Source organism: Rhineura floridana, chromosome 10, assembly GCF_030035675.1.
Source record: "Rhineura floridana isolate rRhiFlo1 chromosome 10, rRhiFlo1.hap2, whole genome shotgun sequence".
Classification (NCBI taxonomy): Eukaryota; Metazoa; Chordata; class Lepidosauria; order Squamata; family Rhineuridae; genus Rhineura; species Rhineura floridana.
The window spans coordinates 39,707,591-39,728,650 of record NC_084489.1 but is presented as its reverse complement, the minus strand read 5'-3'; the positions used below and the strand labels follow the sequence as shown (position 1 = coordinate 39,728,650).

The 21,060-nt window shown below is 41.1% G+C and overlaps 1 protein-coding gene across 2 annotated transcripts; it reads right to left on the bottom strand.

The window, feature by feature from the left end:
- Positions 1–2,422: 2,422 nt before the first annotated feature.
- NPVF (neuropeptide VF precursor) lies at positions 2,423–20,216 on the bottom strand. 2 transcript variants are annotated; one of them, XM_061586534.1, is made up of 4 exons: positions 20,140–20,216; positions 7,172–7,254; positions 4,749–4,948; positions 2,423–2,760 (listed from the first exon to the last, which is right to left on the bottom strand). In XM_061586534.1, the coding sequence occupies exons 2-4, from the start codon at positions 7,220–7,222 to the stop codon at positions 2,673–2,675; spliced, it is 339 nt and encodes a 112-aa protein (XP_061442518.1). In that variant the 5' UTR covers positions 7,223–7,254; positions 20,140–20,216; the 3' UTR covers positions 2,423–2,672. The 2 variants fall into 2 exon arrangements, with proteins under 2 accessions (XP_061442518.1, XP_061442517.1); XM_061586533.1 differs by having other exon boundaries at positions 2,425–2,760; positions 4,581–4,948.
- Between the last annotated feature and the right edge of the window lie 844 nt (positions 20,217–21,060).

The following is a 21,060-nucleotide window of genomic DNA, read 5'->3' as shown; positions in this document are numbered from 1 at the left end:
ATGGGTTTAAGCAAAACAGTGGAGGTTGGTGGCTCCAGTGTCAGCGGAGCAGTGAATTTGCTCCATCTTTTAGTCTGAACTTTCAAGGAGCTGTCCAGGGTGCTCAGCACTAAAACCCGGAGCAGATTCACTGCCCCACTGACACTGGAGCCACCAGTCTCTGCTGTGCACACACATTCAACTTGCGTGAGGAACAAAGAAGGGCAGGAGCTCCTGAACCTTCCTGAAATTCATTCCTATAGCTGTGATTTATTCCAGTCCTTTCTCTGCCTTTTCCCCAGTTCATGAATAATATGTGTGTGTGGATAATAAATAATTTACAGATTGTCTTCCTTGTACATGTTACCTGCCTAGTGTCTGCTTGCCGCTTCACACACTAGGCGGTGATTATTTCCTTGGCTCCTACACTGTAAAACCATAGAGCATTTGTATAGCATCACATCATGTCACCTTTTTTTTTCTTACCAAAGTCTTCATTCATAGGGAGCGAGAGAACAAATGCAATCATATTGTTTAGTCTCTTCTGCACAGCTTGTGTAGAAGCAAACCCCATCATCTTTATTTCTAGGTCACTTTTCAGCCACTTCCTTTGCTGTTATTGGCATTATATGACTACAGTTCCCATAATCAGGGCCGGTTCTAAAGGGCGGCCAGGTGGGGCACTGGCCCGAGAGCCCCTGGAGCTACAGGGGTCCCTGAGGGAACTCTCCGCTCCCCTTCTGCAATCCGATGCAACAGACACTGATCGTAGGGCAGGAGCTTCCGCTTGCCCACCATTCCCTTGCCTCACCCCACCTACCTGTCTCCTGACTTTTAGCATTGAACTTAATGAAGATGGCTGCCAAGGTTTCCCTAAGGTGTGGAAGCCCCTGCCGCCATCTTGGTTGATGGCAGAGATGCTCGTGCGTAGTATGCACACGTGCCACCAACCAAGATGGTGGTGGAGGCTTCATCCCCTTAGGGAGACGGTGGCTGCCATCTTGGTTAATGGCAATGCTAAAAGACAGGAGACAGGTAGGTGGGGTGAGGGAATGATGGGCAGGTGGAAGCTCCTCTTACACTGTTGCTACTCCCCTACGAAGGGGAGTAGAGGGGCTCTTCAGGGGCCCCTGTAGCTCCAGGGGAAGGGGAAGCAGAGACAGGTTGGGGGGCATGGGGGGAAGGGGAGCAGAGACAGGTAGGTGGGGGTATGGGGGGTTGCACACACATGCACGTGCGCACACCCACACATGTGTACATGCTGGGGGCCGGGGCAAGCTGATGCCCAAGGGCTCCAGGATGCCTGGGGCCGGCCCTGCCCATCATCCCTGACCATTAAAATCGGATGAGGAGAAGAGTGGAAGAAGGACCATTGCTGAGTGGTAGAGATCTGTCTTGCATGCAGAATGCCTCAGGTTCAGTCCCTGGTGTCTCCCGGTAGGGCTAGGAGAGTCCCCTGCTTCAAATCTTGGAGAGTCACTGCCAGTCAGTGTAGACAATATTGAGCTTGATGGACCAGTTGTCTGACTCAGTATAAGGCAGCTTCGTATGTAATCTCCTCCATCATGTCCCCGTCACTTAGCCCCACTCCATCCTCGGAAGAGAGGAAAGGTATGAAGTAGGCAGCCTGCTCTCCATGTACAAGGTCCCCATGTGATTTAGAACCTTGATCATGCCAGGTTCTAAATTGCAGGGGGAGCCTAAGCATAAGACAGCAGGCAGCCTGCTTTGAACATGCGGACAGAAGGGGCTGGGGCTGGCCTAACTCCTGAAAGGGCCTCTAATGGAATTTGTTAGTAGAGTAGAATCTAATGGAATTTGCTGGTAGAGCAGAACTTCAAAATATTACACCAGGGGTAGGTAGCCAGCGTGTTGTCCTCCAGATGTTTTGTGCTATAACCTCCATTGTTCCTGACTGTTGCCAATGCTGGCTGGAGCTGCTGGGAGTTGTAGTCCACAACATCTGGAGGGCAGCACATTGGCCACTGCTGCATTAGGTTCAAATGATTTCTCTCACGTTGTTAAAAAGAGCAGGAGAAATGGTCATTATACCAAACAAAATAGCTATTCATATTTGAGTAGGCGTGTGCAATATGCAAAGTAGGTTGGTCAAACTGCTGGAAGATAGGTAATATATCAACAGCTGTTAGGATCCTAAAAGCATCATTCCTAGTGCCTCAGGGTATTTCTAATCATTTTGGAAGCTGCAAGGAATGAACGACTACTTTATCATACTCAGACTGTTAAAACATATTAAAAATATTCAGATTCAGGTGGAGGCACATCCAGTGGCGGCTACTGACCGGGTACTGCTTTTCCTTTTGTTTTCAGTGAATTTTTGTTTAAGCTGTTGGCCAAAAGGACACGTGGATTGTTCTTTTCCATTTAGTGTTGTTGCAACTTGTCATAAACAAGGTAGATTTCTTGCGGTGGCACTTTTAAATTTTATTTTTCTTACACTTTTCCCCCTGTTACATACAATTCTATAAGTTATTTACAATTGACACAACCGTACAGAATGCAGGAGAGATTAGAATCTGCAGCACAGCTATGGAAACAAACCAGTACAATCGTTACCATTGCAACCCTATAAATGCTCATGTGAGGAAAATTTTATGTGAAGGAGATCATAAGTTGAAGACAGGGATTTAAAAAACAAAAATTCTTCTTCCCCCCCCTCTTTGCACCAGCTTTTAGAACAGAAATTCACCCAAAGTCTTCCAAAGGCTTGCCTCTTCACCATCAGATTCCCTTCTCATATTATTGTTTAAATGGCCAAATCTGAAAAGAAAGAAAGAATCAACCACAGATGATTCAGGGACACAAATGATGGGGGATGTAGAGTAGGGATATTTACCCCCTCACCCCTCTGGTTTGTTCTGCAAATTAAATGGGCTATTCAAGTGTTTCATTAAAAAAACCCACCTCACCCATCATCTAATTCCATATGTATATTTCAAATTGGTTAAACAGTCCAATCAGTTTTTTGCAACCACTTCCCCATCCCTGCTAGTCCCTCCCATCCAATACCAAGGGAGAGGAGGTAGCCCATGGAGAAGTTGAGGTCTCTCCTTAGCTGTAAATGATGCAGTATCATTTTCTGCTAGAGGATCCTGGGATATGAAGTTAGTAGGCTACTACACGTTCTGTGGTCACCATGCAGGAAACTACTCTTTGTGCATCATTTATGGCAGAGAGGCATTTGCTACCCGGAAAGTAACCCACTTCTGCCTATTACCTTTCTTCCTTGCCTAGAGTGTGATATGTTGAATGACTCATGCATTGATAACTTCAAGATTGGACTACTCCAATGCATTGTATGTGGGACTCCTCATATGGTTGATCCAGAAGTTGCGGCTAATTTGCTACTAGGCCAGGTTTAAGGTTGGATCTTATTTACAAAGCCCTAAAGAACTTGGAACTATGTTATTTGAGGGAACACCTCTATTATAAACCTCCCTGGTTACTAAGATGTTCTGGATCCTCCTGGCTGTGCCACAGTCTGTTGAGTTCCATCTTGTAGCAACCAAAGGAAGGACCTTTTCTGTTGTGGCACCAGCCTGTGTGATAGTCTCCCCTGTGAAATAAGACAAATGCCTGCTGTTCTTGGCCTTTGGTGGTGGAGAACTGAATGACAAAGAACTGGTTGGAAAAAAATGCAGGAGAAATTTTCAGCACCGCCCTAATCTTTTTTCAGAACTTGACCTTGGAGAAGGAAGAACAATTTTTATAAAATGCAGTGAGGATGCTTCCAGAGTGGCTTCACTGTTCTAAAAATATTTCATCTGTTTCCATTGTACTTTCCTCCCTACAAGTTCAGTCTACAGATATTGTAAGGTATTCTCAAGCCCAGAATGACATACCTTGGACTTATAAGGAATGCTTTCTTCACATTGTACTGGCAAATTCAGAACTCGATATTCTTACATCAGTTCAAATGAGTAATGTAGTTCAGATTCTTGATGTTTATTATATGAATAATACATAGAGCAACTTTCCCTAACCTGGCGCCCTACAGCTTTGTGGACTACAACTCCTACCTGCCCTAGTTAGCATGGTCCAAACAGCTGGAAGGGACCAGGTTCTGAAAGGCTGACACTAAAGATGGGGCAGAAATTCAATTCAGTTTGCATTTAAAGCTGAATCTATCAAATCTGCACTTTCTGAAACCATATGAGAACTGACACAGCCAACCTTCAAAATTCACACTTCTCCAAATTTTACAGTACCGTTCTGCGACCAAACAATGCTTACAAAAATGCATATATTAGTGGAAAGTGTGCATAAAAATATAACATTAGTGAAAATAATGTATATAATTGCATCATATTATGGGAAATTGCTTGCAAAACCGTGTACATTAGCCAAAGCTGCATACAATGTGATTATAAGATAAATTTGCACTAAAATGTTGAAGAATTTTCATGAAGATTTTTTTTGCTGCAGAAATGTGGAGAAATGCGTTTAAGATGGGGAAAATGAAAAACGTAAGAGATGCAAAGAGATCCTTCCATTCCCAGCTGACTCAGAACATTCAATATCTGAATTAAGTGATAGATTAATCAAGCACATTTTAAACTATTTACTTGTTATTGCCTTACTCAGGAACTTCTGTCACTTGAGGTAGACTGAAGAGATGCGATCTCCCAAATCTTTGCGGCAAGTTGGCAAGAGAATGGAAGGAACTTTGAACCAATGGGGCTCTCTCAAACCTGTGTGAGAAAGGAAGGATATGCCTAGAAAGGCTTCCTGCATATGCCCTTCCAAACCTGAGAGGCAGGTTTGCTGCAGGCTTGATGCTTCTTTCTTCCTGTAGATTCCTGCCAAACCTCAGTGGCAAATTTGCAGGTGAGTTTGGCACCTTCTTCATGGTGGGTGTGCTCATCTTAATGATGTTCTTCAGCCCCCAATTCTTCAGTTCTTCTAGGTTCAGGCGTCTTTGACTTGCTTCTAGGATGTCTTCACTAGACTAGTAGGAAAAATGATAACATGCTTTCAAGGTGATGATAAACTAGTCACATGAGATGCTGATTAGGCTTTTGCACTTCCCAGGCTTTTACTTTTTTCCATCACAGGAAGAATAAAGGGGTCAATCCAAGATATTTCCATGGAGGGGGAGAATTCAAATGCTCCATTCAGATAGCCTGAAGTGGCTGTACCATTAGGCACTTACCTTAATTAACAATTTATGGGATTCTTAGAGGGTGGGAATGGAGAACCCACTTTTGGATGTGGAATTATGTAGATTTTAGTATCTATAGTGGCTTGGGGCATGCCTTGGCATATTTCTTTGTCAGAGGCTTTTTTGTATTAGTGTGCTGCCTCTCTCTGTGTGTGTGTGCATGTGTGTGGTGTTGCTGCATGTCCCTTTGAGAGTTTTTTTCCCTCTCAGAGTCCAGGCAAACTGAAAGATACTAGGGTGATGCATCCTGAAAACACCCATTATGACAAACCTCACAATTTCAATACAGGCTGATAACACTGTTTAGAGTGCTAGGGAAACTGGATCCATACTAAGACCCCTGTGTGGACTGATATCCTTGGTTTTTATTTCCAATCCACTTTCCTAGATTAATCCCTTTTAAAACAATAGCCAACTGGTTGGAACTGGTCAGCTCTCAGAAGTCAGTACCCATAAGGAAGTTGGAACCATCATAGGTAACTTCTGATTGGCTATTTTGGCCACCTATACCAGAAGTGGCATTTATTTTGTCATTGGCCAAAACTACAGTCCGCTTGAGGAAGGTGGCTGTCTTTCTGTAGTCTCAAATTCCCATAAATATGTGGGGCATCACCCCAGTCCCTTGTCTTCTTTGGAACTAGGAGAATCAAGCGATGAATGATGCTCTGCAAGTGGATTATCTCAGATAATGTGGACATTCGTTGAAATCCAAGTCTCAACTCAAGCAGGCAAACTGTTACTATATAAGTTGGATTTACTTTATTTATTTATTATTGTATTTCTATCCTGCCTTTCCTCAATGGAGCTCATGGTTTTCCACTGTGTACTCACAACAACCCCATGAGACAGATTAGGCTGAGAAGCAGCGACTGGTCTTCCAGGTCCTAGTCAAACCCTCTAACCACTTTGCCATACTGGCTCTCATTTCTTGCTTTATTTTGAAAGTGTATGTATGTGATTTTATGCTGACACCCCACCAGCACCAGCATCCCTGCAAACTGGCTCCAGATTGTTGAAGGACCCTCCAGAGTTGGGTGGGAGGTTGTATGGGGGGGGGCTGCAGGGAGAAAGTTAAATTAGCAAAAATAGTCTCCCCTTCTCTTTTATAAGTGGAGGTATCTGAGATCAAAAGCCTTTCCATGAGCACAAGGGTACCAAGTGGATTCCACCCACAGGGTGTGGCATGTAAACTCTAGTGGGTCATGCAAAGGTCCTGACTTGAGCTTGTGCAAATATAAGAATTCTTCAGAATTTGGGGTCACTTTTCTCATGTAACACTCTTGTGCTGGCTTGGAAACATCTCTTTTGTAAATGAGTGTGGATTTCCACTAGCAGAATGATACTTCAATGCCTAAGGTCATATCCAACTAAATTTTGTTCAGGGTAGACCCACTGAAACCAATGGACCTAAGAAGCAAAAACAATTTCAAAATTCCATCCAGATGAACAGGTTTTAGTCCATGAACCTACAGGCAGAAATTCAGTTTATCTGTATCTTGAGCCATACTAGGGATGAGTAAGAATTTCAATTCAGTTTGCCTTTCAAGCCAAATATCTCAAATTCACACTTTCTGAAACAATATGAGTACTGAAATACAAACAATATTTGCACTTATTCAAATGCTGCAATGCAGTTCGCTAACCAATGTTTACAAAAATGCACATATTAGGGAACAGTGTGAATGAAAATAACATGCAAAAATGCATTATATGACAATAAATATCTTGCAGAAATGTGTATATTAATGAAAGCCACCTACAAAAATGTGTTTTATTAGGACAAATTATCGTGAGGATTTTAAATAAAAAATTTTCAAATTGCTGCAGAATGTGGAGAACTGAAGTTAAGATTGGAAACACCAGAAACTGAGAGAACCGAAACTGACAGATTTTTCCATCCCTAATCCACGTATATGCCATTTTAACATTTTCTCAGTGGATTTCTTTGTATATCAATAGCAGGGCAAGCACAGTTCTTGAAGGATAATATCATGCCAGTAAAGATCTTACCTCAGAATAGTTATCATCACTGTATTCTTCTCTGCTCTGCAAGCTGGTCATTACTGATTCATCACGACAGATGGTTTTTGAGGCTAAAAGCAAACATGTAGCTAAAGTAAATAAGATTGATTTGTTCATTTGGATAATTTTCAGTTCTCTTAAATTGTATTTACATAAGAGATCAAAATCTGGACAGCAGAAAAAAGTAGCATCTTTTTATACTATTAGCCAACAAAAAAAATCTTTTTACCATGACGCCAATTCCAAAGACCTTCATTTTAATATGAATTAGAAATGCAATGTTAATTATATATGGGAAGAATGCAGAGAATTTGTTTTGTGAACTTGTTTAAACAAAAGCGTTTCCGGTTAAAAATGCAGATGACATAACAAACATTTCCCTTGCCTATTAAAGAGCTTTAATTAGGGCTACAATAGTCTGGACCGATATGCTTAATAATTACCACATCTTAACAAAATCACTTTATCTTTAGTCTTAGTCATCAGTGCTTGAAAAATAAAATGCCAATGTGTTTTTAAAAGTAAGAACATAATTCTTACTTTTCTAGAAGTTTGTGGTAGTTTGCTTATTCGTAGTTGTGCAACACTGCAAACAGACATGGCCTGATCTGCCAAGTGCAAAGCATTTACAGAAACTGATTGCATGTATACGTAGCCCTTTTGGATTCCACTCTGGGCATTATTAAATGCTCCTATAACAATTCAAGAGATACATGTAACTATTTCGTATTGGAACCTATTTTGCAGGATATCAAGTATCTCCTGTAAGATCCTTTGCTAATATATAATTTATTATGCTGTATTAAATACAGAGTGTAATGATATGAAGCCCCGCTTACCTGCACAGCATGGATAAGTGGGGCATAGTTGCGAGGAGGGAGCGATGCTGCCACTGCCATCTTCGTTAAGGGCAACGTCGTGTGTCGCAGCTTTATGTGTGCGTGACGTGCGGCAGGGAGGGGAGGGGCCATGGGCCTATTTAAGGCCAGGCCGCCCCTCCTACCTCCTCTTTCAGTGAGCTATCCCCACCCTGCCCTCCCTCTCTTATAGCGTGTTCAATGGTCGCTTCGGGACCAAGTAGGAATTTTTACCCTGCCCACCCTTGTTTGGTGGGCAGGTTTTTTGCCTACTCCACACTGTGAGAGTGGGATGGAATCGGGTTAGGGGGCATTGTTATTAATAGGTGAATTTGGCTAATTTGGCTATTTTGTTATGGTCGAAGTTTAATTGCCCTAGGAGGGCAGTTTATAATTGGGGCACTGGTGTGGGAAGGTGCGGAAAGGGAAATAGGTAAGGACAGCTTGGTGGCCCCCTTAGGCACCTTTGGAGGTGATTGGCGGTTCCAGAGGCCTGTCTGTAAGAGCTTTGCGGCTTGAGGGCAGGATATGGGCTGCTTTTGGGGCCAACTTAACTCATCCACCCGAGGGTTGTGTGGCGCTGGGGGGTGGTGACCTGAGAAGGCCCCCCTACTCACCTACTGGGTGTGGCTGGCGGAAGGGGTAAGCAGATGGGGCTTGCCCTTGTCCCAAGCAGGGGCTGGTCGCCCGTGAGCTGTATGGCAAGATGCTTGCTTATAGATAGTTCCGCACCTAGGTTTCCCTCTGCAGGTCACTTTAAAAGGTGTTTTTGTATAGTTTAATAAAGTGGCCCTTGTTCAACCCAAGCTGATGTGTCCTTGTCTTATTTCGCCCCTTCACTCGCAAATCTGAGACCAGAACATGAAATAAATTCTTTATTTGACTGTTGTGGTTCTGTGCAACAAATGACAGTATCTGTTTAATGATGTCAGCCGCATTGAGGAACAACATCCTGAGTTCTGCTTCCATGCAAGTTCTGCTGCAATGAATGAGGAGTCATGTAGGAAACATAGGTGCTGTGATGCACTCTTGGCCTGGAGAATGCATACTTTTATGTTAAATAGCATGAAAATCTGACCAGTAGTAATGAAAAGAGCAACCTTGTCTTCTAAGCGAATCCATTGGTGTGCAGTAAATCATTTGATTCCAGCGGAAGAGCAAGTTTTAATATTGCTCATTGCATTTCATATAATAATATAATGATAAATCCTTATTCATTATTAACAATGCGTTGTGCAAAAAGTATACGCATTACATGACTCATGTCACCAATAAGTATAGAAGGATTTCCATAAAGATGAATAATTCATTGCGTATTCATTTTGCCCCACTATGTAATGACCTATTTTATGGCTCATTTTGAAATAGCATGATTTAAAAATGCATACTTTTTTCATTGAAAAATTGGCCCAGTCATTTCTCATACACTCTGTATATATGCAGCCTTCTTGCTGAAGTGTGTTCCGATTTTATCTTGGTCTTCAAAACACTGCTCTGCATAAAGGTTCAAGCAGATGTTAACAGTTCACCTACTATCCTGATATGGTTAGGGATGAGATATCATTTCCGGTCTCCGTCAGTTTTGCATCTGTGCATTCCACCCTATTTCTATATCAGTCTGCGATTTTTAAAAATATGCATGAAAATTGATATTAAAATGTGTACCTAGATCACAGTTTTGAATGAATTTTCTACCAAAAATCACCTTTCATTCAGACCATGGTATTCCTGATCCAGAACTTACTTTTTTGAGGAATGAGTGGATAATTCCTTTACATTTTGATTGCAATAGAACTAGGAGTAATTTTATTACTTTTGTGGAGTAATTGTAATGTTTCCAGCATTACTTTGGGGCATTACTGGGGGGGGGAAAGCAGGGGAAATCTTCTGCTCCTCTGATTTGTGGATGAAACTCATGTGTCTCAAACTGGGCTTCTGTGCAGCGTCACTCTTTCCTCATGCTCTGTGGGAGGGTGGGAGGCGATGAGGGAGGAGGTGGAGAGTGAGACGGGGTGGAGTAGAAAAAACAATTGTTTAAAAAATGGATGGTCATGGGGAAGAATGGAGTGGAGGGAAAAAGGAGTCGGATGGCAAGAACATAGATAAAGGAGGAGAAGGAGGCAGCAGCAGAATGGAGATAAAGAACTGTGAAGGTGAAAGATGACAATGTTTGTGTGTGTGTGTGTTTGCACTTGGCACACGAAGTGGGCTCCACCACCCTCTCTGGCTACTGTGCTGCATTTGTAGTATTTAAACATTTTTGCATCTAAGGGGAAAATGTTTGCTTGGGTGAGTGTCCCTTAGTTGGGGCCAGGGCAGGGTCCGGGTGGTGGTTAAGTGAGAGAGATTATGCTTGCTGTCTGAGTGGGGGGGGTTTGCACTTGGTTTGACATGCAAAGATCTAATTAGTGGCTTCTGCCTCCCTCTCCACCTCCCTTACCAGCGGAGAGACCACCATTGCTATCTTATGGATAAAAAGAACTATTCTACTACCTCTGTATGTGTTTTTTATTTTTAATGTTGTTTTATTATTTATTTATTTTATTACATTTTTAGACCGCCCTATAGCAATAAGCTCCCAGGGCGGTGTACAGCCGCTACTGAGATGTGCAGCAGCCAAGGCCAGCACCTTGTAGGTATTTTTTTAAAAAAGTTACTGAAATGTAATTGTAGTGATTACTTTTGAGTAAAGTAATCAGTTACTTTCACAGCAATTGTAATTGTAAAGGCAATTACTACTTTTTGGGGCCATGTAATTGTAACTGTAATTTATTACTTTTAAAAAGTAATCTTCCAAGCTCTGTCCTGATCTCTATGTATGGATGTGAAAGTTGGACAGTGCTCAGAGGCACATGTTACCAAATTCTTGTAAGCTACACAGTAAGTGGATTGGACTGTGAAAGACCAACCCAAATTGTATGCATTTTGACAAATTTGTAGGGCAGTACAATATCTCAGAGTGGAGGTCAGGTCTCCTGCTCCCCTGGTGCATTCACTATAGCTGTCCAATTTCCCTGCTTTTTAAAGTTTGATAGAAATATCTCTTGGCTATAGGTACATTCTTAAACCATAAGGTTTTTTTACCTATTAGTGAATTTATTTCTAGCTCCTAAGAATTTTATACACATTTTGGGTTTTGGTTTTTTTGAACTGAGAACTGCATTAAAAATTCAGAAAATTATGAAATCCAAAGGATAACTCTGTTTCAATCTTACATTAGCCCAGGAGGTTGCAGATCAAGTCAGTGCATATTGGAATTTACAAATCCAGAATAAGCTGAAAGGATGATTTTTTAAAGAATCTAAGAACCAGTGGGAAAGCCCTGTGACACTAGAAAGAAGCTGGGTTGCCCCAGAGTTTGTTGAAGAAAGCTCTGGGGCTTCTTCTTAACTCAGCTGAACATAGAATCAAAAGCTACTTCAGTTCCTCTTAGGATGCAATTTTAAGGCAGTGACCAGGATGGGGGTGGGGGCACCAAAGGTGGCTATGCCATCGGCTCTCGGCGGTAGGGCAGAAATTAAGGCAGAGGAGCACTATTCTACTCTATCCTTTTCTGAGTTTTTTTTAATGATATCCCTCCCTTTAGGAACAAGAGGAAGGAAATAAATGAGGTTGAATTACACTGGCTTCTAGGCTGCCATAGGCTTTTGGTATGATGGACTGAGAGGATGCTGGAGATGTTGAAGCCTTTTGATTCAAGCCTTCCCCGGTCCACTCCCAGCATGCTCCCAGTTCTCAGTGCCATGCCCCCCTTTTTGCCCTACCAATATTGGAGCCTCCAAGATTGGTTGGACCACAGCGGTGGAAGTTTCCACAGTGCTGAGATGAGTGAACTTGACATTGGATCTCCCCATTTGAGATCAGATCTCTATGTCCACCTAGGAGAGGCAGATCTAATGTTTCCTATAGCCTCTTGGATGCCCTCCCAGAGGCCATAGGATTGCAAGGCTAGGTATGCTATGTTGAAACTGAACCCTGAAAGGCAGAAGTGGTCCAGGTTCCCTCAAGTCCAGAACATCTATTCTATATGGGGTTGCACTCTCATTGAAGGAGCAGGTTTGTAGCTTGGGGTACTCCTGAATCCAACATTGTAATTGGAGGCTCAGGTGGCCTCAGTGGCTAGAACTGCCTATTTCTAGCTCTGTCTGGTTTGCCAGCCATGGGCTCTATTGGACAGAGATGACTTGGTCATGGTACTCCATACTCTGGTAACTTCCAGACTGGATTAATGTAATGTGCTTTATCGGGGTGGGGCGGGGCTGCCCTTGAAGATGGCTCAAAAACTTAAACTGATCCAAAATGTAGCAGCGTGATTACTGGCTGGGGTTCTATTTACAACTCATATAACCCCATTTTAAGATAGCTGAATTAGTTATCAGTTTGTTTCCAGCCTACTTCAAGATGCTCTGGTATTTAAAGCCCTAAATAGCTTAGGCCCCAAATATCTGAAAGACTGCCCCCTTCCCTACATACCATCTTGGGTGCTAAAATTGGCAGAGGGGGTCCTCTTGGTAGTTCTGCCGCTCTCAGAGGTTCAAGGGATGGTGGCCAGGGAGAGGGCATTCTCTGTGGTAGCTCTTACATTGTGGAAATCCCTTCCCACAGAAGTGTGTCTGACACCTTCATTGTACAGTTTCCGCACCTCTTTGCCCTGGCCTTTGACACCTTAGATATATGTTTTCAATGCCCACCCTATTCCTGTGATTGTAATTTGTTTTAAACAGTTTTCAATATTGAATTTTAAGTTGTAACCCGCCCTGGGGCTTAGGATGAAGTCAAATAACAACAACAATTTTCTCTGACTTCTTTTTAGCTTACAGTGAAATGTTTCAGACACAAAGACTCCCTCTCAAATGCTTCAGGTGTTCAACGCAAATTACAATACTTACATTAAACATCTCATGCATATGGCATGAATTTGGGTTTAGTGCCTCAAAAACCTTTCCATCAGCTAAAGCAGCCAACAATCTTTGCAGGGCAAGTCTGTGGGACAATTTGGATGGATATGATTGAGAACATGAAGCTCATGAAGAACATGAATTTAAAAGTAACAAGGGTCTGTACAAGCTCTGTTCATATGGCTCATTATTTGCCAACTTTTACTAGAGTTTGGGAAACATAATTTATGCAAGGAAGAACTGATTCAGGGAATGATGTCACTTGCAAGAATCTATGAATCAATCTTTTTATTTCATTTTTCCTTAATGAAACCAATCTTGCAAATCGATAGAGAACAATATTGTTTATTCTGATTTTTTTCTGGTTTCAGATAGAAACAATGCAGAAAGGCAAACAAACAAGCAAAAAATCCATCAGAGGATTGGTGATATTATAGTAAGAGACCAATACAAAGACAATTATATCTTCTTAGTAGAAAAAAAAAAAGAAGAATGAAGAAGAAAAAGAAGTGAGAACAATAATTTCAGGTAGGACAGGTTCTTCAATTATGCATTCGATTCTAGTAATAAAACAAACATGTCTTCAATAACCGCTTGAGCTATAAATACACTCATACTTTTTACTAACTCTTTTGAAATGAAGGGTACTGTACTTACAAATGTACTGCAGTGTGTACTATTCCTAACACATTCTTTTCTATTAAAAATTAAACTAATTTAATATACATTATTAAGGGAGCTTGGATTGGCTACAAATCAACAGCCTTCATAAAGGCTTACAAGAGAGAGAAAGAGGCTGATTAAATCTAGGTTCATAGGTAATAATAAAGAACACAGGAGGAAAAACACTTTCATAATTTTAAATTTAAGAAGTGTTTCTGGAATTTTAAAGAGGCATTAGTGTTTTAACTAAGTTAACTATTAATGAAGGACCTTTCAATATACACACTCTTCCTCTAGAATGCATTAAAATGAAGTTTTCAGTAGAAACTGATCACTCTGACGGGGACACCTTTTAATTTCCCTGTTCCCTCTTAATTTTTGTGTCTGTGGGGAAGGGGAGCCTGTGGCCCTCACAGTGTTGTTGGACTTCAATCAGTGGTCAGTTGGACATGATGACTGTAGTTGTAGTCCAGCAACATCTAGAGGGCCACAAGTTTCCCAGCCCTGACAAAATCCATGCAGCAAATACTTTCTACACATGATCCATTTCTCACCTATTTGGGCCACATATAACAATATCATTGACACTAAAAGTTGCCTTATAGTATTGTCAGCCAGTTTATTTGTTGAGCCTAGTCTAGTCTATTCCAAGAGGAGACAGCTGTCTGAAGTCTCAGACAAGACTCTTTCCTAGCCTAGCTACCTGAGATTGTTTGACACTTGAGTTGTCAGCAATTTGAATGCTGAGCTCAGGCCTTTCTGTGAAATCTAAAGATATGGCACCTCTTCCCCTCAAAGTGGATTTGCCTGGGAGATGAATCCAGCAGCTCTCACACCCAAAACAGGGGGCCACCAAAATGGTGCCCTCCAGACGTTGTTGGACTGCAGCTCCCATCATCCCAGACTATTGGCCATGCTGTCTGGGGCTGGTGGGAGTTGGAGTCCAACAACATCATGTTGACACTATTTTTGTACAAACAGAACAATAAAACGTGAGTGCCTGTTTACAGTTGAATGCTCCGTGCTGCAGAGTTTGAATTGGGGGGGAGGGCACCCAGTACAAAACTGATTACAGCTAGACCACAGTTCAGCAGGACAGCGCATGCTTTGCATGCTGAACATATGATCTTATGTTCACTCCTTAGCACCTACAGTTAACAGGATCAGGTTGCAGGTGATGGGAAAAATCTGACTTGGATCCTGGAGAGCTGCTGCCAGTCAGATACTGAATGAGATGGACAAATAGTCCACCAAGATCCCATGGCAGGGACAGAAAATGGTAGGTCTGTCACATCTGCCCCTTATAATTTAGAAACACTAGTTTTCTAAACTAATATCATACAATTTCCTGGGCCTCTAAATCCATCTCTGTGCCCCTCTATATGTTTCCATGCGCCACTTCCGAAAATACTCATCCTCAAAGCTGGCCTGATGTGCAGAGGGGTGCAAGTGTGCACAGCAACATCCTGCCCACCTTGTGCAGCCTCCCATCCCCTACCTCTGCTTCTGGGGACAGACAGAGAGACCAATTGCCTCCCATGTCCATATAAATCATGTGGGTCCATGTGGTTGATTTCCTAAATTACTCAGGAAATCAACCATGGTAACCCTGCACAATTTGTATGCTCCTAGGAGGCAACTGGATGATCTACCCATGGGGATGGCAAAAGCAGAGATGTTGCACTACAAGGGCAGAGAGAAGCTGCATGCATTTGTTGCCTCCAGCAGATATTATTGAAATGAGAGAAAGGTCAACTTATACCACACATACAACAGCAAATGCCATGCAATGTGCCAGTTGTTAGACTGGGTATTGCTTTATTTTTAAAAAACTCATGACATTAGGAGAGTGCTCATGCTGCTCATGCCCATTTTTGGGGGGAAGGAAGGGGTGAATATATGTGATATTTTACTTTACATGTGCATTTACACTCTGTTACATAAGCAGCTGCTTTGTTAGGGCAATGCGATCATCAATTCCAGCAGGATTGTTGACTACCATCTGCCACTTAACTGTTTATTTTGCTGGCAGGCAACTCTGTCTATAGTTTCTAATCACTTTCATTGAATTTAGTGGTTCACAGCCTGTTGGCTTTGTGATGAAACATTAGTCACAAATTTCACTAATTTTGCATTTATTACTTTTAATGTTGGCAAACTCAGAAAAAAAGTCTCCACCATGCCTCTTCCTTATCAGGCTTTCTGTCTTGTTTTCTTTGGATAAATGAGATTTCATTTCAGAAACCTTTGCTCTGGGAGCCTAAAAGACAAATTACCCAATGAGAGTCAGGGCTACTGTGAGTTTCAGCTGTGAACACTAGGGATGGAAAGATCTGCCAATTTTGGTTCTATTTTTGGTTTCCAATTTTTAAAAAAATTCCTCATGAAAATTCTCCAGCATTTTAGTGTGAATTTCTCCCAAGAAATGTTTTTGCAGGCAGCCTAGACTAATGTATACATTTTTGCAAGCAATTTCTTGTCATATAATGCATTTTTGTATTATTTTCACTCATATATTCATTTTTAGGCACACTTCCCCCTAATATACGCATTTTTGTAAACATTGTTTGGTTGGTGAACTGCATTGCAATATTCGAATAAGTGCAAATTTCAAAGGATGGCTGTGTTTTGGTTCTCATATTGTTTTGGAAAGTGTGGATTTGATAGATTCAGTTGAAAATGCAAACTGAATCAAATTCCTCGCCCATCCCTTGTGTACAAATACCTCCAATTGATTGTGGCAAAGGCTAAAGCCTAGCAAAATATCCTGAAGATACCTTGAAAATGAGATTGACATGTGATCTGTCAATAATTAGTGGATCTGCCAATAATTTATAAGATATCTGAACCATTGTTTCCCCTTTTATTCTTCAACATCTTGCTATGATATCCCCTCCAAGATCTGTATTGCTTCTGTTACTCCATATTAAATGTTTAGCCATTTTAAAACATGGGGCATGTTCATTCACATGTGCACTGTATTCTGAGAAAAATTGTGAGGTGTTAGAGAGATGTTAAAGGACATGAGCCGATGGGTCATAAATGGAATGAAATTGCAGTTTGCTGAGATGGGGGTTAACCTAAAAACAAAGGAAAAAACTTTCTCAATCCTGGTCAAAGGGGAAGAGTTAGGAAATCATGCTGCTTTCACAATGCACTTTGTTCTGTTATTCTGACAATTTCTTACCTGGTAATTTGCACATTATATCTGCTGTTTCACATGATGTACAAGCTAGTTCTGGAATTCTACTGGAATATAGTGCAAGTTTAGAGTTAATTTTCGTGATAAATAATACCAGAAATAATCTGCTTGCAAGCTTGGGAAACCCAGAAAATTGAATGAGTTTCTCACTAGCTGCAGCTGCTCATGTGACAGGCATCCCAGCATGCAATGTGTTCCCATCCTTTAGGCGTGCACTTCTATTTTGCCTGACAAAATTTGTACCAGTATTCTGGCATAGGTGCTGGTAGCAGCAGCATTTCCCACCACCCCATGTCTATACAACTAAAAAAAAAAATGATGCTAAAGGAAGAAGGGTTGCATGGCAATGGGATGAGATCTTAGATCTACACATGAGGAACTCTTTAAATCATGTTTCTGGAATTAACAGGCATACCAGTGTCTCTGTTGATTTCAATATGGACGGGATTAGTTCATAAGGGCAAATGAAGAGCTCTGCTGGATCAGACCACAGGACTATCTAGTCCAGCACACTGTTCTCATAGTGGCCAACTAGATGCCTACAGTTGGCATCTACAGGAAGCCCACATTTTGACAAATAATATGAGCCCTTTCCCATTTTGGGGAGGGGCAAGCAGCTCAACTTATTTCTGAACCAGTCTGATATGAGTCATGGGATTGCTGTTGTGATTGCTGCGTGTAATATTATTGTGTGAATGTAACAAACACTTTATTCGATACTCCTTCAAAAGCAATTAGTAATGAGCTGCATGTTGCTGTCTTTAGCAAGCACCATTTTGTGAATTTCTAAGTCCATTTTAAAAAAGCTCTTCAGTTGTCTGATTTGGTCCTTTGCTATCCAGGTTTTTACTTTTCAACAGACTTGCAATTCAACCACATGGGGGCATGAGATGTTTGCTTAAGAGAAATTTTTCTATGCTCTGGAGAATCACACACAGACTGTGAGGCCTTACTGGCAAATGGAGGTCTGGTTACTACCTAGTGTTCACTAACTTGTCTACAAATAATGCATGCCTGAAAACTATTGCAAAATGGATCTTGTGTGAAATAAATCTAAACTCTATTACAAAATATGAGAGAAAATGTGGAAAACTCTGCTTATTCAATCTGGGTTCTAAACACCAGAGCTGAATTTTTTATCAACAAGACACGGAGTGTTCCAAAAAGATATTCAACATTAAAAATAAGCCTTGTCTGCATTTAACCTATGCATTTTCATGCTTTACATTCTGTTTAATTTTATCCTAGGCTAATGTCACTATACATTTTAAAAGGGACTATTTAATTGAACTGAGTTATTCTCAACATTATTCTGATGGGAAATGGATGACCATTACTCATGCAATTTCTATTACACTAGCTCCAGTTAATTATTAATTTTAATTGATCTGGAATAATTGCAATATCATGCTTTCATAACTGATACACTTTTCCGGTTGCACTTTGCTCCTCTGTAGGATACTGTGTCTTGCATTTTGACAGGGGTGTTCTCTAATATCAGAAAGATAGAAGAAATCACCCTTGTAATTAGCTTTACAATGCAATTTGAAATGCAAGATTGCTTTGTACTTTGTGTTGGGAAAAAATGCATCTATGTGAATCCCTCTAGGGAGAAAAATGACTAAACCTATTTATCTGCTTTGGCAGATGAGGGTATGTGATTGGATTGCTTTCCTTTCTGCCTAAATTTGTGCCTATATTGTTTTGGTTGACCTTTTTTTAATTTGAAAAGGACAGACTATTTTTGCAAGCATTTCAGTTTAGTAAAAGACAGGTATGTCATGTTAAGAATTTCCATTCAAAGTGTTCCATGTTTAATGTACTCAAATTTAGGACCAAGCTTCACGTTACATGGAGTTCTGTTACTGTTTTTCCAACTTCTTCTATGCAAAGCAGCTGTGGGTATCTTCAGGTTTGTGCACTATACAGGGAATCCATCTTTCCTCTCTAGTGAGAAAACAGCTGGGGACTACCATGTTTGTGATGCATGAAAAAATAACCAGGACAAAATATATGGAACTATGGTGGCTTCTAGATGACCTATTTATTGAACATTTATCCTGATTTGTTTGCAGGGAGATTTTAGATGACATTGGCTATTTAATGAGCATTCATTCTCATTTGTTTGCAGGAAATTAGATGACGTTTCATCAAAGCAAGTGTTATCCTACACTTTCCCCATCACTTTCCTTCTTGCAAAAAGTCTGATCTTTTGGAGAAATGGGATTGTTGTTCAAGAGACCTATATAATCATGCAACCTGAATTTACCAGTATGTGACTGAACCCCACCTGAAATAGTGACAGTCTGGAAACGCCGTACATGTCATGTGTGGTTTTGGCCATTCAATACAAAGGAATATTGGCAAGTGTGCAAAACAAAAAAAAGTAGAGTTCATCTTATAATGATGAAAAATCTGTTGTCCATATTTAATAGACTAGCCTGAAGGGTACCTAAAGGTACATCACCATCTCTCTGGTAATAGCTCTTGTAAGCAGCAAATATAACATTTCTGTTTCCATTGAAAGACTACAAAACTGTTTAGTCAATCTGTACAAACAAAAAGTCCATGATACATAGGCAATACTTATGCAGTTTAATTTAATTTAATCATTCAAAATCTAAGGTCTGTTTCTCTAGCCCTCCTTAGTGGGCAGGCTTGAAACTGCCAGGCTTGAAACTACAGTTCCAATCCCAGTTCAGCCTGGGCAAGATCACCTATATATCTTTAGTGATATCAGAACAGAGCAGGCACTTATGCAGGATGACACAGCCTTTGGAATACAACAATGCTCATCATTATCATTACCATAATGGTCATCATTATCATCACTGTATTCACTACTATCGGCATACAGTCAACAATACAGTGATTGGGGCCCAAACTGGCCATGTTTGTTTCATGTACTTGTTGGCAATAAACAATTTGCCTGTAAACTATCATCTCATTTACAGTGTCTGAAAATTATGGTGCAATGAACACTGTTTTAAAGCTTGTTTGTGCTCTGCTAATGCACTGAACGTACTTTCATTCTAGGATTTATATAACATTTTATAGAATGCTATTAAACTGGCTTGTTGTTGATAACCATTGTAACATTTACAATGTTCTACAGCAATAGTGAAATCATTATTCCCAGATGTGTTCTTCAGAGATCATATGCTGTATATTGGTGTAGCAAGAACAAAATTAAACATTGCTTCTTTTCTGAGGCAGAACTGCTAAGCCATAGTATTTTAACTTTGTATTAAGAACTGGTGTACATTGGGAAATGATTCCTCTGAGCTGGTTTCTGGTTGCTTCACTTGCAGATCTATCTTATCTATGTTTACTCACATGTAAGGGCCCCTTCAGGTGCCTTTCATGGTGTATTCATGATGACGTGCTCATGAAGATAACGGGGCAGTTATATACAATCTCACTCCCAATACTGTTTGTGTCTGCAAAAGATCTGAGGCAGACATACTGCTTTGTTTCCAGTCAGTGAACGTCCTTTACCTTCCTGCAAACAGGGTGGGCGGTGGGTGGGTGTGTCCTCTTTTGTTGTGCTATAATATAACATAGCAATGGAGAAATAAGCAGTTTACGACATGAAGCCCCAACTCAGTGGGAGTGACTCAGCTCCTGTGAGTAGTAAGGAGGATGGTAAAGAAATCTAGCCTACAAAGCAAGTGGTCTCCGGATGTTTTGGACTTCCATTCAAGGCATCTGGAGGGTACCAGGTTGGAGAAAGGCTGGAGGAGTAGACAATACCTTTCCCCCCCTGTCATGTTCTTTAGACTGTAAGTCCATCGGCAGGGAGTGTCTTTTTTGTTGTTTTTATTAATATTTGTAAGCCACTCTGGGAGCCTTTTTGGCTGAAGAGTGGGTTAGAAATGGTTTTAAATAAAATAAATAAATAAATATAGCATAGGAGTGCCCCTCAAGGCAGCAATAATGTAGTATAGGGTTGCCAGGTTCAGGGCCTGAGGCTGATCCTGTATCTTTAGGAGAAGAGAAAGTCAGCCAAGTGCAGGTGTTCTTGCAACACTCTAATGGGAAAAACCACAAGGTGGAATTCTCCCTTCCCCCTGCACAACTTTTAAAGATACAGAAGACCTCTTGGAGGCCGGGCCTGGCAACTAAGAGGTCTTCTGTATCTTTAAAAGTTGTGCAGGGGGAAGGGAGAATTCCACCTTGTGGTTTTTCCCATTACAATGTTGCAAGAACACCTGCGCTTGGCTGACTTTCTCTTCTCCTAAAGATACAGGATCAGTC